At 35.9% G+C, this 21,084-nt stretch overlaps 1 protein-coding gene across 2 annotated transcripts in view; it reads right to left on the reverse strand.

The window, feature by feature from the left end:
* The window catches only part of Epha6 (EPH receptor A6), an 882,350-nt gene that overhangs the window by 517,203 nt on the left and 344,063 nt on the right, over positions 1-21,084 (reverse strand). For both annotated transcript variants that reach the window (XM_021184474.2, XM_021184473.2), the window contains one exon: positions 9,584-9,739. In XM_021184474.2, coding sequence (XP_021040133.1) covers positions 9,584-9,739 — 156 coding nt within the window. The remainder of the gene's footprint in view (positions 1-9,583; positions 9,740-21,084) is intronic.

Consider the following 21,084-nt stretch of genomic DNA (forward strand, 5'->3'; position numbering starts at 1 on the left):
ATTTTACTTTCCTCCTAAACTCATGCATGAGGAGAAAAATTCATTACCCTAATAATGTCTCATTGTGACACATTTATATTGCTGATTTTTCTTTAATTCATAATTGATAGCATAGATTATTATTCATGTATATATCTACAACTAGGAAATTTTATCAATTATGTTATGGGTGTCCAAATGTTTATAACTATCTGCTTAGACATATGTTAAAAAATTTAAAAAAATAGGGACACCCTTCTCACTCAAGGGCCCTCACAACCAATTTGCATGATGATTAAATAGCTTTTTAATTGCTGTTAAATTATGCCAGCTAAACTGTGATTTCATGCAAATATTAAGCTGTAATGACACGTACTGAATCATTTACTAAGATTTAGAATGTGGAACAAAGAGAGACAATTAATTCTAATCCTCAGATTCAACTAAATTATGTGTCACTGGGCTTTTCTGAATGTGGCCTGATTGCTTTGTTATCATTTATAAATTGTACAAATATTATATGACACCGAGAAAACATCATGGCAGCAATAATGCATTTAGAGACATTTGTCTCAAAAACTCTTAGGGATTTCCTTATGTTGATTTTTTTCTTCAGGAAAAACAAATAACTTCTTGGATAGAAGATAGCTCTTATCCTCACCCTACAGACTGACTTTGTAACGACAGAGAAATTTTTCTGGCCTTGAGTTTTCAAACTCAAGATGAAAAAAAAAAAAACCTACACAGTAAAACTAGCTCTAGTTCTGCTACCCTTTCTATTACTAATAATATTTATAAAGAGAGTCTCTTCTCATAAGCATTCTTTTGCTTCCACTTGGATTTCCTCTTTATACTTTGAAAGAATAAATGCCCATTGCTCAGGTAAAATGCCTGAGACCCAGACAACACTTTCTTATTTCCTCTTCCTCCTCCTCCACAGAAAGCACATGGTCCCACAGACTCTGCAATCCGTCATTCCTCAGAAGCTGTGTATTCTATCACTTTAATATTATTTTTAAATGAAAATTATTTGTAAACATAGCTGTCTCTTTCAGACTATCTCTACACAATATAGAAAAATCCCACATGATATCAAATAAAACCAAATTCAGTGTTCAAATGTGAGTCTTCTGATCTACCGCCCCTGGAACAAACGGTTTATATATATTGCTGAGTTGACTCTAGCATTTCCTCAAAATTGGTTCATTGCATCTTACTATCTCAGAAATGTGTGGAGAAATACCAGAGTTATATAAAACAGTCTATTGCAAATGGTTCTTAAACTTCCTAATACTTTGACCCTTTAAGAAAGTTCCTGTGTTTGGTGATCTCCAAACAAACTTATTTTCATAGCTACTTCATAACTAATTTTGCTTTGGTTATAAATAATAATGTTTCTGTGTTTTCTGGTGGTCTTGGATGACTTCTGTGGAAGGGTCATTTGACCCTCTAAACCCTCCACACAGGGGTCATAACTCACAGATTGAGAACAACTGATTTAAATAAAGGTTAGTTTAGAAGAAAACAAGTTTAAGGATATTTCAGCTTTCATGTGACATGATGAATATTTATAATTTCTGTTATCATAATATGTAAACTCATATAAAGTCTTTTGTGAAACTCTCAGCCTAAATACTGCTAATAATGGACTTCCTTCTTTCCTTCCTTCCTTCCTTCCTTCCTTCCTTCCTTCCTTCCTTCCTTCCTTCCTTTTCATTGTTAATAATAATAAAAATTAGACCAAAATGTTATGGTTTGAAATATAAAGAAAATGAAGTCCTGAAGACTTTGGTGCCAACCTCCAGTGCAATGAAGGATATAAGAACTTCACTAAAAGAACTTAAATTGAGCTGGAGAGATAGCTCAGTATTTAAGAAGTGCTATGCCAGGGGTCCTAAGTTCCCAGCAACATCATGGTGGCTCACAAATATCTGTAATAGAATCTGATTCCCTCTTCTGGTGAATTTGAAGACAGCGACAGTGTACTCACATACATAAAATAAATGAACAAATATAAACAAAGACAAAAATCAAAACAACAACAACAACAACCACAACAACAACAACAAAAAACCTTAGATGGAAGACTTAAGTCCCTGACAGGAATATTGAACAGTTGGCCCTTTTGTTGTTTTCTCTGTGTCCATGCTGGAATGTGGTGAGCAGTTTATTCCAATGCTTCCTTGTCACCTTCAAGATCTGCCTTGTGACAGACCTACTAAGATACATACTCAGGAATAGAGATTGCAACTTATGAAAACAAAGCTATCATAATTCTTTTATCCATTTTTTAGTTCTTAAGTTGCTACCCTAACTCCAAGGTATGTAATAATACTGATTCCTAACATAAAGAAAAAATTTCATGTAAATGCTGCTAAAATGGTAGATTAATAGTTTAATGTTAATCCACATGGAATCCACATTAAAAGGATCCATTTAACCATCGAAAAATGATTAGGTATTTTTGGCAAATGAGCATTGGCTGTGATTTCAATTTATAAAAGGTAAATTTATCTGGTCATCCAAGAAGTACAACTTTAGACTTAATATTGCTCTAAAATATATTCTTAAATATCTCTATAGGATACTTTAAAATGTTTTGGCAAAGAAGTATTAGAAAGTATTGTTTGCAGTCATGTATTTTTTTTTCAAATTACTGTTAATTTAAAAAATTTCAAACACACAAATCAGCAATCAATAGCAATTTCTCTACAAGTGATTTCTCTTAGAATAGCTGATTAATTAATATTCTAAAGGAGAACAATTAAAATGTAAACTATTAAAGCAAATAATTCTTGGAACTCAGAATTTTTTATTGTTTTGAATTATTCATATACACAAAATCTCTCCTTCATCTTTAATCTTCTAAAATAAAGAATATGTATCAATCAATATTTTTATGGTACTATGTTTGAAGAATGAAACACTAATTTTGAATTCCATTGTATTAGTATTATATTATTTTTAAAGTTTTAAAGTAAAACAAATAAAAATAGACCAAGTACTATTAATTTGTAGAATATACTTCAAGGTTCTCATCTTTATCTACAAGTAGGTTTTTTTCACCTGGCCATGGTCCATTTTTAATTTTCCATTCCTTCTTTTTGTACCTTATTAATCTAGAATTTTTTTCATTCAACCATTTTTAAGACTCAATATATTCTCAGGAGGGTTCACTACTAACTCAGAAAAATAAACTACCAAGGAGGTTTAGTAAGTCTCTAAAATGACAAGATATACTAGACCCTTCTCTCTTTCAAATTGTATAAAGAGCAAGGACTGCTGGAGAGGCATATACCAGTGAGCAGGCTGGAAAAGGCTCTGACAAAATGAGCTGCCTAGAAGAGAAACTCTGACCTGGCTTTTCAGTGTTCATGAGTTGTTACCTGTGCTAGTGTGGACTTTACGTGTAACATCTGTTATTTTGTTTTGTTTTGTTTTGTTTTTTTTTCTTCACTGTTTTGTTTTTTTTTTAATTAGATATTTTCTTTATTTACATTTCAAATGTTATCCTCTTGCCTGTTTTTCCTTCTGAAAATCCCCTCCCTGTTTCCCCTCCCCACTTTCCCTGCTCACCAACCCACCTACTCCCACTTCCTGGCCCTGCCACTTGCCTATACTGGGGCATAGAGACTTCACAAAACCAAGAGCCTCTCCTCCCATAGATGACCAACCAGGCCATCCTCTGCTACATATGTAGCTGGAGCCATGAGTCCCACCATGTGTACTCTTTGGTTGGTGGTTTAGTCCCTGGAGGCTCTGGGAGTACTGGTTAGTTGGTATTGTTGTTCCTCCTATGGGGCTGCAAATCCGTTCAACTCCTTGAGTTTTGATCAATCATTGCTCCTTTTACTACCTGTCTCACAAACTTCTTGAAGTAACCGCAATAATATGCACTGGTTCACCACATTGGAGTGCAGTGTGGGGAGGTATCCTTACTTTGGCATGTCACTATTACCCTATTTGGGGTGAAGAGATATTTGCTGATGTCTTCCCAGGCATAGTGTTGCACAACAAAGTCTTTGTGTATTCAGTTTATAAATTGCTTTTACTTTCTGCATTACAGAAAATTCTACTCAGATTTAAATGGCATCCCCTTTGTGACAACTCTACTCTCCGAGGCACAGAACTGGCCACTTCTGTACCTCTTGCCTATGCATTAAAAACACACCTAAATCTAAAGAGTGTCCTTAGATCTTCACAGGATTTATTTCATGGAATCAATGATAATGCTACAAAAATGAATTATGGAAATGTCATATAGCTTCTCACATAAAGAATAAATGGAAAAAACATAACCTAGAAAATGAGCTGTTGTTATTAGGGCTTTGTTAAACATTTTAGCTACTACTGTGAAAGAAAAAAAATGTACACATACATGAAGTCCTTTCTTGATTCCAATACTTCGAAATAGCATCCATTAGAATGGGAAGAGAAAAATACAGATGGATTAAGCGGCCATAATTTGTCAGGACAAAGCAAAACAATGAGAGAGGAGGTTCAGACACACTAATCAGTCTTCCTGGAAACACAGAACATTGCAGTGTAATTTTGAATGTTTTCTTTGAAACTATAGATGTTTTGAATTACTTTCCTATTTAAAAATTGATACTATTTAGTGGGACTCTTTTTTCCCCCCTCCAAATTCCATTGTAGAAGCCAGGGAAAGATGCAGTAATAACAAGATTTTACTGATTCTTCAACACCAGGAGATTCTCCTAATAATTGTTCCAATAAAAATTGCTTCCCCCCAAAAAAAATTAATGAAAGAAACTCTCCTGAGTTATCTATGAAAGTGACTGTAGTTAGACTAATCCATGAATCTCAAATGACATCTCGTCCTTGTGGTCTAAAATGGTGAAGCTGGGATTCTTTAACATAGGGTCTCTTTAATTTCTTAAAATTATAATATTTCAATGCATGCAGCAACTATTTAGAGATGCTTTCTATAATGAAGCAAATACAGAACACAATTCTGCCTGCCAGAGGTAATAAAAACTAATTTTGTGCCTCCTTCCTTTCAGGCTTCTGCTACGTTGTGTTTACAGGGAGTCACCTAAACCATCAGCTTGGCTTTTGTGCTTTAGTGTAGGATGTGAACAATCAAGACACAAGAATGATATCTTTCATACAGAACTTGAGTTGTGGAAAATGGGTATGAAAAAAAAAATGAAAAGGAGCTGTAGAAAGGAGGAGGAAGCAAGCAGAGCAGGGGGATGTGATTGATGGGCCTCCTGGGCTCATCCAGGAAGTGTAGGTCCTGATTAGAGGAGCAGAAAGGGAAGAACCCACCTGCTGTACTGTGAGCAGCATTTATTCTGTTCAAAATAAGAATGAGAGAATAATGACTCTGAAGTGGCCAATTATTCCAGAAATAATGAAGCTATGCTTCACAGTGTTAGTTTTAGAGCAAATGCAAATTGAAGTTTTATGCTTCCTTCCCAATCACTGTTTTTGTATAGCAAATACAAAGGCATGGTATTTTCCTGTGTATTAAGAATGAAGTTCCCAGAAACTGTTTTACTAGCAGGGTATGTGATTATATGTTCAGATAACCACAACACGGTGTCTTTCCCGGTGTGCGGTTGAGGTACGCACACGTGTGATTTGCATTTGATAGGAACCTTTCTAAGTAGGCAATGTAAATGATCTCTAAATGCACAAATCCTGCAGCACCTGTTCAGTTGCTCTAAGAAAGCAAATTCCTGATGATGTAAAATCATGAGGAAAAAGCAAAGTAAAAGTGCTGGGATCATACATTTATATTGTTCTTCTGATTTTACACTCCTCTGCGTATTAAATATTTCATATATATCTATTTAATCCTGTTCAATAAGTACTTTATTCTTATTTTTATTTATTTTGTATTCAATTTACATCCCTGTCATAGTCCTCCCTTCCGAGTCCTACCCTCACAAATCCCTCCTCCCATTGCCCCCTCCCCCTGCATACTACCCTACCCTAGGACATCTGGTCCCACCAGGATGAGGAATATCTTCTCCCACTGATGCCCAGCCAGGAAGTCTAAGTAGGAGGAAGGGGATCCAATAGCAGAGTACAGAGTCCAAGATAGCTCCTGGTCAGATTGTTATGGAATCCATATGAAGACCAAGTTGTACATTTGCAACAAATATGTAGGGGGTACTTTTAAAAGCAATACTTATTTTATTGTGTAGTTTTACAAAATTCAGTGTATTGACCTGGCAAAGTCTCAGACAGTTATTCTTCTGCACTCTGAACTCTGTCAGAAATGGCCCTGATCATCAAGATCTTACAATGTGGAACATCCTCTACAGGGTCCATAGGAAAGTAGAAATCTTTCATTAATGAGTCACCTGAGAAATAAAATTTAGAAAGTATGAACTATATTAAGCTACCAGGCAAAGCTCATCATATTTCACTGAATTACTCTTACTATCTTTTGACTTACAGTTGATTAAAAAGAATTGCAATAAATTAATTTAATAATGTATGTCTCAATCAGCAAGTATGCTTTTGATACAAGTGGATATTAGGACGGTTTCAAAGACCTTGATATAGGTAAATTTGGAGGCAGAGAGACAAGATGGGAGTTGACCTTAGATGTTCTTGACTTGAAGTACAATTAGTATGCTTGTCTTGAAAGCATGGATAAATGAAGATTCATCAAGCTAAAGAAAACAGAACAAGGATAGATGAGCAAGTCAAGGTTGAGAGTAATAAAACTGGATCTGGGAGGTTAAGCTCGAACTGATTAGTTTCTCTCTTCATCAAATATTAAGGCCCTTCTGTATGCCAGGTACTGTTCTGAGAGGTGAGGTCGCAGTGTGCCAAAAGCATGAAAAGTCCCATGTCCCCTCTGGTGCGATAAAATGACATTCAATAATGAAGTAGGTACAGAAATAAAGATTTTTCAGTGATACAGAGCATAAAACATACAATTTGTTGACAAAAAGATCAAGTAGGCAGGTGTCATTTTTGAAAGACTGGTTCAGAACATAACCATCTGAAGCACTGCTATTTGATCCTACCAAGTGGAATGTAAACAGCCATAAGAAGCCTAACAGAGAGGATGCTTCAAATGGTACGAATCCTATTCCCACAGGAATAAACTCAGTATCTTTGAAGCTCAGCGAGTTTGCAAAGGCAGTGTGCTGTATACAGTGAGAGGAGGAGGGGGGGGGGGCAGGAGGTGAACACGTGATCAGATTTCTTAATCTCAGGCTAAAAGACTTTGGCCCTCCTGTGTTCACAAGAGTGGGAATATGCAAAATTATCAACACATCTACCTACAGAGGACATCTGGAACTGGAACTATGGGAGAGAATAAGAATATACTGAAAAGGCAGATAAGCACTGTGAAGAAAGCCAACATCTAACAGAAGAAGAAGGGAAACCATAGGTGTTATAACATAAAATAGATTACAAAGAGGGTGAAAAAGAGATTGCAATCCTTCAGAATGAATGTCATGCCCTAGTTCACTTTCTCAACTTGACATAGCCTAGAGCCATCCTTGAGGAACACCTAGTTTAAAGAACTGTGGAGATCACCTTGTTCTTTGAGCAGGTCTATGGGGAATTATTTTGATTGTTAAGGAAGAAAGGATGGTAAGTTCTACTGTGGATGACACCATTCCCTGTGCAGGTGGTCCGGGGCTATACAAGAAAGATAGCTATGTATGGACAAGGGACAGAGCCAGCAAACAGCATTATTCCATGGTGTCTGCTTCAAAATGCTGTTTGTGTTTCGGCCCTGAATTCCCTTAATGATTGACTGCACCTAATAAGTTGAAATAAATCTTTCCCTTTCTCGAGAATCTTTTGGTCATGGTGTCTGCCAGACACGAATATGAGAAGTAAGATATGTCACATATAGTTTCACGAATGTGTGTGCAACAGCATGAAATGGAGTGAATGACAGGGTAAAGATGTTTCTCATGCAAAGGGAAATGAGGATTTTTGGTGATGGTTTTTTCTTTTCTTTCATTTCTTTTTTTTCTTTTCTTTTCTTTCTTTTCTTTTTTTTTGATATAGGTACGTAAAGTAGCAGAAGGCTAATTAAACAGCAATATGGTAGGCATCATAAATCTAAATGAAATAAAGAGATGATGCAAAGTGAATCATAGCCACAACCAAATAAGGATGCTGTTAAATGTATTTACATGACTGGAGAGGAAAAAATGAACAGAGGCATTTAAATGACAAAATTTCAATATAATATATCAAAAAATTCTGAAGAGAAAATACACAAGAGTTGACCCAAGGTACTTACAAAACTGGCACAATCACAACCCCATAGCACCAAATAAGACCGATTCCTCTTTGAGCTTGTGGCCACTGATAGTGGTCCAGTGTTCCAGGGATGGGTCCTAACCCAAATACATGTTGGCAACACTGATTGAACATTGTATGTTATTTTAAAAAAGAAGGAAGGAAGGAAGGAAGGAAGGAAGGAAGGAAGGAAGGAAGGAAGGAAGGAAGGAAGGAAGAGAGGGAAGGAAGGAAGGAAGGAAGAGAGGGAAGGAGGGAGGGAGGGAGGGAGAGAGGGAGGGAGGGAGGGAGAAGGAAAAAAGTAAAGAAGAGGGAAGAAAATACCTAAGATAAGAGAGCGATATGGTGATATGTTGGGGCATATAGGGAAAGTTGGGAGGGGAATGGTCCCAATGGGGAACATGATCATGTTTTATTAAATTTATGTGTGAAATTCTCAAAGAATGAACTATAATAAAGTTTTAAGAAGGGAACACTTTAAACTCAGGGAAAAATAAAATTGAAACATTTAATCATTGTTTCTATGAGTTATGTAACTCTCAATTTAAAATTTCAGCACCTATTAATCCCCCAAATGGGTACATTGTTGCCTATTATAGCTTGTTTGTGAATCTAAAGTTTACATCTAAAAGTTAATATTATATATCTTCCTATCTTAGTGAGCTATTAATATTTTTACTTTTTAAAATGTATAGATACTTCAATATTCTTAAGGAATGGAAAGCAGCAAACCATTAAAATTCTGTCTGCATTCATTCAAATTACCTTCATATTTATTTTAATTTGAATATTGTACTATTGTACTCTGTATGTGTATGAGTGAGAGAGAGAGAGAGAGAGAGAGAGAGAGAGAGAGAGAGAGACCTGTGTACAAATTCAAAGGACAGTCAGGTGTCAAGGAAAACCAAGCTTGTCTGCAAATCAGTTACAAAACCTTGATTAAAAATTCCTCTGGATTCTCCCTCAAGTGATGAATTCAATATTTCTCCAACAATATGCCTAAAACTGGTTAAAAGGAAAGAATGGGGGTTTTATATACTTAAAATTTCTTTTAAAAAAGGTTAAAATTTCTTAAAAGCTTATATTTTCTTCAAGACAAATTTTAGTTAGGGAAGATTTGCAGTGCCTCATCATATGGATGGTATTTGCATAGGTAGTATCTCTATACGTTTCAAAAAGGAAAGATTTCACATACTTAGCGATTGGTTGAACAGAAACCCTGATAAAGAGGACTGTTCCATATTATCCAAGACACCATTATCAGTACAGAAGTTTGCACATTTACTTTTACATTTTTAGAGTTTAAAGCACAGAGAACAAGGTGAATTTTCAAATACAAAGTCTGCAGACTTACTAGTGCATGCCATAGAAGGTGGGTCTTTTTCTGCCCGGAAGTAACCCTTTTCACAACGACAGACGGACGTTGCTTCCACGTAGGTTGAGCTGTGTGGAGGGCATTTGGAACATTTTGTGTTCCCAGCAAACGCTTTATAGAATCCTGGTCTGCAAGCTGTGTAAACAGGAAGAACAATTTCTTTTTAGCAATTATCACTAGAGATTTTCTGATTTGTACATGTTTTAAGTCAAACATACTTTGCATCGCAGAGTTCAATTTTACACATACACAGCAAAGGTCAATATAAATGCTCACATTGATAAATAAAATTAGCTACTTAGTCATTCAATTATTAGAACATTTATAATTTTAGAGACTTAGCTAAGCTAACTTGGAAGGTACACATACTCGTGCATAAGTGTAAACAATTCTTTACACATTTACACACAACACTGCATTATATATGTGAGGATACCCATAATTGGCCAAAAAAAAAAAAAAAGAGATGAGTTGTTGCATTTTTAGGTGATAATGTTAAATAATATAAAGTCACACTACTCAAAATACATCTCAAATCATTTTTACTTCTGACTTCAAGTAATTTAGGACTTATATTTTGCCTAAGGTACATCCTTAACAATTATTGTAGTGCTTAAATATCCTACTGTCTAGGATAGAACTGTATTGGTTTTGAGGTTTTAGCTTTATAATATATTTTGGTAAACAATTGAGTAATTCACAGTAAGAGAGTTACTAATTCCACACAGCACACTTACCACTAAGGAATCAGCATTCAGGTAGGCCTGCTAGTTTAGGTATCTAATCACAGCTACTTAGGAGGTTAAAGCAAGTAAACTGAAAATTCAAGGCCTACCTAGCCTACAGAGGTAGTTCAAGGTCAAGCTGGGCAGCTTAGAAAAACCTTGTCTTGAAGTAAAAAGGGAAGAAACAAATGGTAGTGTCAAACGTGTTCATGCTTGCCTGGCTGACATGAATGAGGACTTATATTCAGTCCTTAGGATCACACACACACACACACACACACACACACACACACACACACACACATCCTATATATCAGTATCATTTTCAATAGGAAGAACATGCCAGCAATTGTCTCTTCTTTGATATGCTAACATTAGCTACAAAGGTAATCAATGAAGAGAACCTGGCAGTGTGCAAATAATATATAATTAATTTGCTGACATTTTCATAATTAAAATATTCTTTAAAAAGTACATGATTTCTACACTTGATTTTTGCATTGTCTTAAAAACTCAGATGGTGCTCATTAACTCAAATATTTGCTTAATTATAAAGTTTAAAATAATTTAGTATAAAATAAATGTTTAACAACTTCAAAAATGACCTTTAAAGTTGACCTTATTTAGAGTTAAGTAATTTATTAATCTATTAAAAACTTAAAATCTAATAATTAAAAGTCCATTTACATACAAATGCACATGTAATTGAGGTGTTTGCATTTGAAAACATTATATTAAACATTTAAATATTATTTTAAAGGCACAGGGAGCTATGTTGTTTTACAATATTTGTCACCTATTCAAATTTTACAAATATTGTTTACTATATAAAAGTAGACTGGTTTTAATTTAACTTATATTTGTGAGGCATTATTATCTTTTATTTATTGTCTTAAGTAACCAAAATTAACATAACAAGCCTCTTGTATGTAGGTATATGGCTAATGTACAGGTCTTCTTCTAAAATCCTTACACAAAGTTGTTCCTATCAAAGTGTCTTTTACACCTGATATCTTGCAGCCCGATACCTTTATGCTTCTGTACATGTCACCATCTAATTGAGGGACTCTTGGATTCTTCTTCGAAACTGTAGTCCTGATTTACTAGCCCACAGAAATCCACACTGCTCTCCTCTTGCTTTCCTTTGCCTCTAAATGATTTAACAACATCTGACATTCGACACATTTAGTTTTAAAAACCATCTCCCACTAGATTGTGTGCTTTATCAAGCAGAGATTTCTGTCTTTTTCATCTGCTAAAGTTCATCTCCTGAGCCTAAAAGACTGTGAGGCATTATTAGGCCTTCGAAGAATTTTTGCTACATAGATGAGAGACTATTGAGGGATTTCTTTAATTTCTATGAAATCCCCAGGTTCTGTTTAACAAATTATCTGCTGTTAGCCTTTCTTTGGGTTGGCAATGCTCCTTTCTTTATGATAAAACTATGACCCATTCCCTGTTATTAACTGCTACTTCTGTTTCTAGTCCCATGGATCCAGTTCACCAACATATCTACCACCATTTCAATGCATTTTCTATGTTAAATATTTATCTGGTCCCTGTAGGTTTCACAAGAACAAGTTGGCACAATCCCTGTCAGTAATAGGTGCTTATATCCATCAATAACACTATATACTGAGAGACTGCTGTCCTAATTAATTTTCTGCAAAGAACCATATATGTCTACTTGGTACATGCTGTGGTCATGGCATTTTTTATCTTAGAGTATGTTTAAAGTAGTTTTCGTTTCCTTTTTGAAGTACTACATAATAATTATGCTATGAATATGCTATCTTAAAATTTATGTATCTAAGGTCAGATATGCCTGCTTTAACATAGCAAAATAAACTATTTAGGGGGTGTGATGGTTATTCCTGGTTGTCAACTTAAGGACATCTGGAAGGACCTACAATCCAGAAGTGGAGGACACACCTGTGACCCAGATCTTGAGACTGGAAGACAGGTATCTGACCTGGATCCTGACATGGAGATCTTGAAGCATAGTGGCCATGAAAATCTTAGGCCCAGGTAAGGTAGTACATGCCTTTAACTCCAGGAGACTGAGGCAAGCAGGTCTCAGAGTTCAAGGTCAGCTTGTGACAAAGCAAGATTTAGATTCAGGTGTTCTGGTACACACCTTGAATCTGGGTTACACCTTCTGCTGGATGTCTACGTGAGGACAATGGAAGAAGGAAGATTCATTCTTCTTTGACTGCTTACACTTACTTGCCAGTACATATGTTGGAACCTGCTTCTATAGAAGTTCAGCTTAAACAAGTAGCCTCATGGGACTGAGCAACTACTAGATTCCTGGGCTCCCCATCTGCAGCTGGCCATTATTGGATTAGCTGGACTATAAACTGTAAGTCATTACAATACCCCTATTATATAGAGATATTTCTTAAGTTCTGTGACTCTAGAGAACCCTGTATAATAAAAGGGAGGAGTTGTAAAGATTGAAACCCGAGGGCTGGGATGTCTCTCAGTTGGTAGAGTGCTTCACCAGAAAACATGAAACCCTGGGTTCCATGGTTGGCACCCTATAAACCAGCCTTGATGCCAGCCCATGCTGTAATCTCAGCACGTGAGTCATGTGGATAAGGGGATCAGAAGTACAAAATTATGCTTGGTGACATAATAAGGTCAAGCTGGCATAATGAGACCCTGTCTCAAAATAAAAAGTAAAATAAGATAATAAAGTAAAAAAAAATGATACTAAATAGAACAAAATGAGATAATAAAAGAAAAATTTCCATTTGAAATTGTTTATGTCAATACATGCATATTTCCCTGTTTAGCATTTGAAGTTTATATTATTTACATACACATACATGTGTGTATGTATGTATATAAATAATTCTGGTATTAGAGATAACAGAAACATGTTATTCTAAGCACTTATCTTTTCTGGCATAGCATACTTTGGTGTCACATAGACTACATAACTTGAGATTGTGTCATAAATGATTAAAGTTGAGTTATCACATTTGTGAACAGAAGGTTCATTTACTTAGACAAGACAGAGATGAACATCACTTTGATGGTATCTACTGTTTTTGGTTTTCATATTTTTTAAATTGAATGAGATAACACATAATAAATTCATTAGTACTTGCTATAATATTACTGTAATTAGAGAAACAGGGGAATGGTCTGTATTCAGCTAGTGGTTTAAACTTTGTAGCTCTGCTTGACATGAAATAGCAGCATCCATACCTTGAGAACTCTGTAACTGCTTTCTTATAAATGGTTTTTGGCTTTTCCTATCTCATCCTGTTTCCCTACTTATAAGATGTGCATTTCTTGCCTCCAATGAACAAAATAAGCAGAACAGCTTGACGATTGCCTGCAGCACAGGTACAAATATCTTCCAGCATGTCAATCCTGTATGAAATATTGTTGGAAGGTTAATGTTTTCTGATGTGGTTGTTTCTGTTCTTTTACTTCTCTTCTAGAGAGGAAGTTATTTAGATATGAACCTATAGTTTAAATTCTCATTGCTTTCAATTATTGTGCCCACGGTAGGTAGCTTCCATCCAGAATCATACGAATCTGGTTTTTAAATCTATGCCTTGACCTGATGCATTAATCTCAGGGATGCCTGCCTCTGATTTCTGCCAGCTTGAATTTTCCCCCAAGTCACTGCAGTTGCATTTCTAAACACATGGTATGACTGCAGTACTGTGATTTGTACAGCAGAAAATAGAAAATGGCTACTGTATGCCCGTATCTGACCTTCTGTGTGATTCGGTACAGACAAAAGTGAAGAATAATAATTTTACTCATTTTAATGATTATATAAACATATGATTCACTTGATTTGGGGCCTTTGTGTACAGTCTGAAGTATATACTATGTTGTGCATTGTGGGTAAAGTTTAGCAATGCAAAATCTTTGAAATACCAGACTAGTGTTCATATTATTCTCCAGTTTGTTGAACATCTACACAGTGTTGGGTTTCAGGGATACAAAGGTTTTGGAGTCCGTTCTGTACTTTACATACATCACATCACTTTACCACTTTATTGAGGTACAACCACTGTGGGCTACTAAGGGGTGTAGGGGAAGGAGGGGGAGGCAAAGAGCCGACCTCCAGCTAGAGTTCCTCCTATGCTCTGGGCAGGCAGACATGGGAGGGCTGCCAGACACTTTCCACTCGGCTCTGGGTGGGCATATAAGCCACTGACCCCACTCAGCAGGGGGCTGGACAAGGGGCAGCCAGCCCCTGATACCAGGGGCTCCAGGGCAACACCCTTGACCCCGGGGTTATATTAGAGAGGGCTGAGAGAGAGAGGTTCCCATGCAGGTGAGAGTCCTTCCAAGATGATTTAATATATCATTTTGGTATCTTTAAGTACAATGCACACACATGATACAGAGACATGTATGCAGGCAAGTGGACCAAGGACCTCCCCATAAAACCAGATATACTGAGTCTACTAGAAGAGAAGTGGGAAAGATCCTTGAACTCATTGCACAGGTGGAAATTTCCTAGACAGAACTCCAATGGCTTAGGCTCCAATATCAACAATTGATAAATGGGACCTTATGAAACTGAAAAGCTTCTGTAAGGCAAAGGACATAGTCAATAGGAAAAAACAGCAACCTACAGATTGGGGAAAAAAATCTTTCCTCACTCCACGTCTTATAGAGGGCTAATATCCAAAATATATAAAGAACTCAAGAAGTTAACCTTCACAAAAACAAATAACCCAATTAAAAATGGAGAACAGAGCTAAACAGAATTCTCAACAGAAGAATCTCAAATGGCCAAGAAGCACTTAAAGATATGTTCAACATCCTCAGTTATCAGGGAAATGCAAATCAAAGCCACCCCAAGTTTCCATTTTACACTACACACACACACTCACACAAACACAAGCTCATACACAAACACTGTGTTATGGTGTTATGGGTTATGGAGATCGATCAGAGGTTAGTATTCTTATATAATCATGAGAACCCGAGGTGAGCTCCTAGAACCCAATAAACCTGGGCACAGTATAGCACACCTGTGATTCTAACATCCTATGACAAAATGAGGGGAGCAGACAAAAAGATGCCCAGGTGCCTGTGGGTCCATTAGCCAGCTAACCTGACACATGTATCAGTAAACAATATATATATGTATATGTATATGTATATGTATATGTATATGTATATGTATATGTATATGTATATGTATATGTATATGTATATGTATATGTATATATACATACAAACAAACAAACATCTGGTAGATGGTAGATGTTTGTGCTGAAATCAAATGCCTTTGACTTCTTAATCTGTTTTGGAGAGAGAGAGAGATTTTAATGACTGCATCTTTTTCATATATGATTATTTAAATTGCTTATCTGCTCTTGATTTAACTTTGTTAAATGGTGTCTACTGAGAAAACTATCCATTTCTTTTTGGTTTTTCAATTTGGTGGCATAAGGGATTTTTAGGGGTTTTTTTTGTATTTGTTTTGGTTTTTTTTGTTGTTTTTTTTGTTGTTGTTTTTTTTTTGTTTGTTTGTTTGTTTTTTTTTTTGCAGTGTTGAATGAATTCTTTATCTATAAGCTTAGCCAATTAAAACTTCACGCTGGGTATCTGTGCAATAGTAATATCCCCTTATGAGCAAAAGTGGACATATCCTTGTATTGTTTGTGTAGGTATTCCTCAGGATCTACATGTGTGCTGGGGCATGACCAGGACTCCCACAGATAACCCCCCCTCCCAGACACACACACACTCAAGTCCTTTACATGGAATGGCACAACTTAAGTGTAATTCAAATCATCTCTACGTAGCTGATAATAACCAGTGCAGTGTAAATGCTATTCAAAGTGTTCCAGTACAGATGAGCTGTTCTATGGTTCATCACTCAGGAACAAGAGGCAGAAATGAGACAGATAAAGTAGATGGGGCAAACTATTGATCTTACCCAATCTTGATTCTGGGCATACTGGAGTTTTGTTAACCCTATTCTGTTTTTATTTTGTTTTTTAATTTACTAAGATATATTGTTTCCTCATTTTACAACTGTTTTAAATACCAGCGACATTTTTGGATGCTCACAGTCATCTATTGGATGGAACACAGGACCCCTAATGAAGGAGCTAGAGAAAGTACCCAAGGAGCTAAAGGGGTCTGCAACCCTATAGGAGGAACAACAATATGAACTAAACAGTAACCCCCAGAGCATGTTTTCTCATTGTTTTAAAACACTTGCTATGTGGTCTGGAGAGATGGCTCAGTGGGTAAGAGCACTGGCAGCTCTTCTAAAGGTCCTGACTTCAATTCCTAGTAACCACGTGGTGGCTCACAACCATCTGTGATGGGATCTGATGGCCTCTTCTGGTTATCTGAAGATAGCAACAATGTACTCACATATAGAAAATAAATACATAAATCTTTAAAAAAAAAGTTGCTGTGGTCCAAAGATCGGTATTTTCTCTAGATTTGTATATGGAAGCTTAAACACCTACTATGGTAGCATTTAGAGATGGAGGCTACTTATGGTAATGAAGTTATAAGTACTGTGTTGCACTGTTGTGAAATGCATAAAAATACTTACCAAGGATTTTTCTATAATCTTTTCTTTAATGTGGCATGTTTAGGACTATAGTAAAAGTGGTTGTATATGACTACCCAGGCAGGTCATAAAAGTGGATAGTGAGTGAGTCCAGTTGATTCTTTTGGATGCTTCTAAAGACTACCCAGCATAATACGACAGTGTAAGGACCTAGGTAGAGAACCATGCAATGCATGAATGAGTCTAGGCTCCAGCTGAGCTTCCAGACAACTATTTGCTAGTAGAGCGTATGGTCTTTGGAGTGTGGTCTCTTTAGCCCTGAGTCCAGAACCAAAGGTAAGAACATCATGGAGCAGAGACTGATCATTTTGCTGCACATTGCCAAAATTATAGGCTTACGAGCAAAACTAAATGTTTTTTGTGATTCTGTGGTGTTAGATTTGGGGTAGATTTTTAAGAGCCATCTGATAAACTTACTTACAAAGTCATATGATGAGAGAGTTAGGTGTTTCAGTCCTAAAGTTATCTCAATACATGATCTGAACTTTTATCCTAAGGTACCTCAGTGGTTTAATGTGTGTGGAAATGTTTATATATTGTGGTTTTCAGGGGAAGGACTGAGTGAACTATAACTTATAAAGAACAATTAATGATGACATTTAAGTTATAAATAACTTTCATAATATATACACTTTTGTGGAATTTAATGGACAGGTAAGTCTTTATCTTATTTGTCTATTCTTATAGCCATAATTTTTTGGTACAAAGCAAAACTACTATAGATTTCTTGTCTAGTTAAAAAAAACCTACATTTCAAAATCCTAATTAAATTAACTTATGTATTACCTTATTTTGATCAAGACATTTATCTCTGAATTTGGAATTTAGAGAGCAGATTCATCATGGAATGGACTGAAGATTTTAACAAAATCCTCTCTACCCTGCTCCAAGGGTCACATACTCTGTCACTTTAGTGAAGTTTTATATTATACCATTGCTGGTTTAACAACAAGCCTAGAATTTATTGTTCAATCTGACATGAATTTTAGACATTTGTGTTGGCAAAACCCAAGCACTTCTATAAATATTATTTAATTATGCACTTTAATTTTTTACCCAGAAGAATTTTAGATAACAAATTTAGATAATAACTACACTTTACCATCCTCTTAGTTCTCAATGTTGATTTTTTTTTCTTTTTACATATCCTATTCTATGTAAGTCTTAAGAGACCCAGTGATTTATAAGGATCTTCATTTAGTAGATGTGGAGGTGAAGGCCCTCACAGATGCTCAAGTTCACAGAGATGATGAATGAATACAAACAAACAAACAAAAAACAAAACAAAACAAAAAACAAAAGAGTATCATATGAACAAGCTTACTAGTAACATGTGAAAGAGCTTACATAAACTCTGATCTACATTTCACTGGAAAGTTGTCTAAATTTCAATTTAAAATAAACTACCATAAAGTCTTCCATCCAGTTCAAGTATAATGTCCATATTGATCCAGTATGGTTTGGCTGTGAGAGAGTCTCAGACTGCAAGGGCACATTCAAGGGTAAAATGCTATGTGCTGCAACGGAAGACAGGATTTGGAAGGTCCAGCGCATTGCTTGCAGTTGCTTTCTGTGACATTACAGTGGCTATAACAATTGCTATATACACTGTATCCAAAAACTGACTAATTTTGAAGATATTGTAATATATGCTTTCATGTTGGAAACTGCAATTTTAGAACATTTGTTTCAAATGACAAACTGATGAATATATTCACCCCAGGTTTGACGGTATATTTCTACATGGATGTATATATAATCTTGCCTTTATATACATTTTTGAATTGGATAATTACTATAATAATCATACTTTTTCAAGAACTATTTAATGGATATGAAAATTTCAAATATGATATTTTATTGTTCTAAGCTATAATACCTTTATAAATGTATAATTAATCACAGTTATCATTCACACATCAAGAATGTGAAAGAGCATTATGAGGACCATTTTCTAAGGAGTAAAATGTATAAACTTGAAGTTAAATGATTATACAAGATCTACAGGTAGCTCATGAATATTGTAGAAATACGTGCCTGAGTTTCAAGAAGAAATGCATTAATATGAAGTAAAGTTCTTCAAATTAGCTTTTCAGTGTAGATGTGTAGCTTTCTACTGAATGCTTTAATGTAAAGAGAGACTGAGTGGAGTAAGTAAAACATATGTTAAAATGGAAATGTGCAGATTTCTTGAAGCAAAGAGAACATCAACTTGGATAAAATGAAAAGCTAACAGTAAAAACAGATCCATTCAAGATGACTAATAATAATATGATTTTCAGAATTCCATTATATATATTATAATTTTACACATAAAATAATAACTTTTCCTGACTTTTCTAAACATACTCACAGTTATTTTTCTTTCCTCCCTCCCTATCTTTATATGTTGACCTCTATCCCCAATTAAAGTTTAATCCATTTTACTCCACCCCTCATATCCATAGTCACTTTTTTCCTTTCCTGGTTTCTCCAGTCAATTTAGGTGTTAGTCAAACTAACACCTGACAAAACTGAAGACAGGAACCACAGATGAGAGAGAACATACAGAGGTTTCCTACCAGGACAGTTACCTCATTCAATATGATCTTTTCTAGGTCTATCCATTTGCCTTCAAATTTCTTGACTTCAGTTTTCTTTACAGCTAACTAATATTCCATGGTATATATGCACCCCATTTTCATTATTTATCAATTGAAGAACATTAATGTTGTTTATACTTCCTAGATATTGTGTACATGGGGTCAATGAATACAGCCTAGTCAGTACCCCTGATGCAAGATGTAAAGCCCTTTGTGCCTATATAAAGGGGTGCTATAGTTGGGTTATGTGGAAGAATTATGTTGAACTTTTTGAGAATACACACTGATTTCCAAAATGGCTGCCCTAGTTTGCAATTCAGCCAACAGTGATGTGTTTTCCTTCCTCATGCTTCCTCTTCAGCACCAGTGTCAGTTGTTCTGTTGAACTTAGACTTTCTGATTGGTATAAAGCAAAAACAAGTTTCGACTTGCATTTCCCTAATCATTGGATTAATGATGTACATTTTTAAAAATTACTTCTTAGCCATTTTTTCTTTCTTTTTTTTGAGGGGAGGGGGAATTTCTGTTTGGTCTGTAGCCCAAGCCACCTGGGCTGGAAATGTTCCTTTAAAGAGCTGTAGAGTATCTAAAGTAAATGAATTACCAGGCATTAGAAACCATCTTTCAAGGTTTTGGCCATAGATAATTCAAGAGATACTCAAAGGAGTGCAGGCTATTATGGTTACTCTTGGTTGCCTCCCAGAGACTAAAAGTAAGGAACTATTACAAAAACAACTGTATACTTTGGACATATGAATAGGATGATTTGAATTGGACCTGGAAGTCTCCTCCCTGAGTGCTAGACTTCACAGAGCTAGAATGTATGATGCAAGCTGCTAAAGGAGGGAAATAAGTAACAGTTATCTCCATGTGTAACGTCATCAAACCACAACAATGGCCAGCCTGGCAATAGAGCTCTATGTGCAACAGTTGCTTTTGCATCTTGCTAGTAACCAACAGCTGCCTAATTAAGTGGACCCAAGGCCTGCTCAGCAGGAGGGAAACCATGCATCTTAATGGAAACTTAGCCAAACTCACTGGGGTCCATGAGGTCATGGAACTTGGAGCAGAACCCATATTCACCATTTTACTCAACCAGCATCATTCTGAAGTTCATTCTATGCTGGGCAGTGGTGGCACACACCTTTGATCCCAGTACCTTGGGAGGTAGAGGCAGGCAGTTTTCTGAGTTCAAGGCCAGCTTGGTCTACAGAGTTAGTTGCAGGACAGTCAGGGCTATAGAGAAACCCTGTCAGGGGGAAAAAAAAAGACATTCTAAATACTCATCTTTATACCAACAGATACTAACTTTAACCCTAATATCTAATTAAAGAAGTTTCTCGAGGCTTTTCCCCACTTTCTCCTCTATAAGTTTCAGTGTCTCTGGTTTTATGTGGAGTGCCTTGATCCACTTAGATTTGACCTTAGTACAAGGAGATAGGAATGGATCAATTTGCTTTCTTCTACATGATAACCACCAGTTGTGCCAGCACCATTTTTTGAAAATGCTGTCTTTCTTCCACTGGATGGTTTTAGCTCCCTTGTCCAAGATCAAGTGACCATAGGTGTGTGGGTTCATTTCTGGGTCTTCAATTC

Source organism: Mus caroli, chromosome 16 (assembly GCF_900094665.2).
Source record: "Mus caroli chromosome 16, CAROLI_EIJ_v1.1, whole genome shotgun sequence".
Lineage (NCBI taxonomy): Eukaryota > Metazoa > Chordata > Mammalia > Rodentia > Muridae > Mus > Mus caroli.